We start from the raw sequence: 2,500 nt of genomic DNA, 5'->3' as shown, positions 1-2,500 counted from the left end.
TGTGTATGTTTACTTGTGCACAAGTGTGATTGAGTATATTTATGTGTGTACGTGTGTGTGTGCAGGACCCCAATTGTTGAGGGACTCCCAATGTAGGCCATTTGTTCTGAATAAAGTTTTAACCCATGGCTGTTTTGTGCAGTTGTCCAAACAGGATATAGTAACTGGTGTGGTTGCAGTCTGTGCACAGATAAGCATACAAACAATCATTCAAACATAATTGATGCATTAAAGGATTTATAGAGAGTAAGATCTGAGAGTGTGAGGCTCCTTACCATCAGAGTCGATACTGTTGAGTGCGGTGGGTGGGATGATGGAGACCTTACACTGGCCCAGGGGACATTTGCGCGGGTACAGATCCGTGCACGCTGTGTGGACCTAAAGGAAACAACACTCGATGAGATCCCAGTCAACGGCCTCCTTTCAGAGTTCATGTTTTTACCAGAGTGATCCTACCAATTACAAGTTACAGTATCTAGTAGTGAGGGATTAGTCCGTCTCAGTCTCCATGGAATATGTTTATATGCACATAAATAACGATTTATAACATAAATATACATGTTGTAAGTATATTATATGCACATTAATCACATAACTATATCTGCAACACATGTGTAAGGGATGCACATACTATTCATTGATTCATTTTTTAATCCACACTAATCTGTAGATTAAAATTGGCTCCCGCCCAAATCTCCAGTGTGGGCTTCAGATATATAAAGATGTCACATTGCCATTAATGACCGCTGGTCATTCAGCCCACCATGGCTTTACACCAGAGGCAGCGCCAGTCCTGAAGCCTCAAGACGCTCCCACACGTCTTGTCACACACAGCACACTTGGCACTGACAGGCAGGTTGCCTTCCAGCCACTGATGGGGCATTGCGATCTGCAGAGGAAACGCACACACGCACACACATCCACACAACCACACACACAACCACAAACACTCAGAAAATAGAAAATAATATACAATGCTGTCTTATATCTCATTCATTTTATTCTCACTAATGTGTCAATGTAAATTTCTGTGAAATTACACACTGATACGGAAACACACACACACACACAAATGTACACACACACACACACACACAAACATGTATACACAAATACACACACACACACTAAACATACCCCATCTTCGTCCTCAATGATATCCTTCCCTATTGAGGCGAGGGTCGTCCATTTGCAGTTATTGGTGGCACGTACAGCACAACGTTTGTGGGCTTTAAATTTACAAACTGGAAAAAAATAACCAGACACAATACATTGAGGTGGGTAAGCAGCAACAAATTGGTTGCACATGTTGGTTAAATTATTTCGTACATGTGACTGTTGATGTGGGTAGGGTGTACACAAGATAAATAAAAAAAAAAGGAAAAGAAAGCAACCCAGAGTGGGCTAACAGCATCAACGCCGACGACATCAACAAAACAAGAACAAACACAGACTCATCTTTGATGATATCGAAATAGAACCAGACCACACATTACTGGCTCATTATGGACAAGGCAGCACGCACCCACTCACCCACAAACGCACACACACACACACACACACACACACACACACACACACACACACACACACACACACACACACACACACACACACACACACACACACACACAGATATACATACACACAGACACACACACACACAAACACACACACCAACACACACACACACACACACACACACACACTTACACACACACACACACACACGGCCACCGGCACACACAAACACAAACACACACACACACACACACACACACACACACACACACACACACACACACACACACACACACACACACACACACACACACCCAAACCCAAACACACACACACACCCCACACACCCACCCACACACACAGACACACACACACACACACACAATCCCGCACACACAGACATGCTATCAGGTGCCCTGAGCAAAGGACAGACCACATTGTACACACACACACGACACCAGACGGAGAAGACTGACAGAAACACAGAGACAAGATAACAACAACAGAAAGCCCTGGTTCCCCAGGTGACCTGGTTTGAAGAGTGTTCAAGCCCACTCAGACGATCAGCCTGAGTCTGAACACCTAAAGTGGGGGGAGTGTGTGTGAGGGAGAGGGTGGGGAACCAGACGTTCCCGTCAGCGACACTGACAAATCCACCAGTCTCCGCGTTAGTCACCTTTCCGTCTAAATGGAGGGTAAATTGATGTAAATAAATGTACCCTGTCGCCCTCCATCAGCTTCCTTGAAGCACCCTCTGTGCTTGATTCAATACAGCCTCACACTCATTAGCACTAATGGTCACATCAAAGTGCCCAGAGAGAGTGTGTGTGTGTGTGCGTGTGTGTGTGTGTGTGTGTGTGTGTGTGAGTCGTGTCTGGTTCACGTCGTATAATGGGAGTGTCTGCTCAGGGCCAATACCAATTCTCTTGTTTTTGGTATGTTGTATACTATGGATGTGTAAAGGGTAAGGATGGGCAAT

At 45.0% G+C, this 2,500-nt stretch overlaps 1 protein-coding gene across 6 annotated transcripts in view; it reads right to left on the bottom strand.

Annotated features, from left to right (window-relative positions):
• dgkh (diacylglycerol kinase, eta) overlaps positions 1-2,500 on the bottom strand; it is a 51,476-nt gene that overhangs the window by 21,225 nt on the left and 27,751 nt on the right. For all 6 annotated transcript variants that reach the window (XM_056580477.1, XM_056580476.1, XM_056580479.1 and 3 more), the window contains 3 exons: positions 1,138-1,244; positions 764-889; positions 276-378 (listed from right to left, as the gene is read on the bottom strand). In XM_056580477.1, the coding sequence (XP_056436452.1) occupies positions 276-378; positions 764-889; positions 1,138-1,244 (336 nt within the window). The remainder of the gene's footprint in view (positions 1-275; positions 379-763; positions 890-1,137; positions 1,245-2,500) is intronic.

Source organism: Gadus chalcogrammus, chromosome 20, assembly GCF_026213295.1.
Source record: "Gadus chalcogrammus isolate NIFS_2021 chromosome 20, NIFS_Gcha_1.0, whole genome shotgun sequence".
Lineage (NCBI taxonomy): Eukaryota > Metazoa > Chordata > Actinopteri > Gadiformes > Gadidae > Gadus > Gadus chalcogrammus.
Note: the sequence above shows the minus strand (reverse complement) of the source record. Positions and strands in the feature narration are given on the sequence as shown.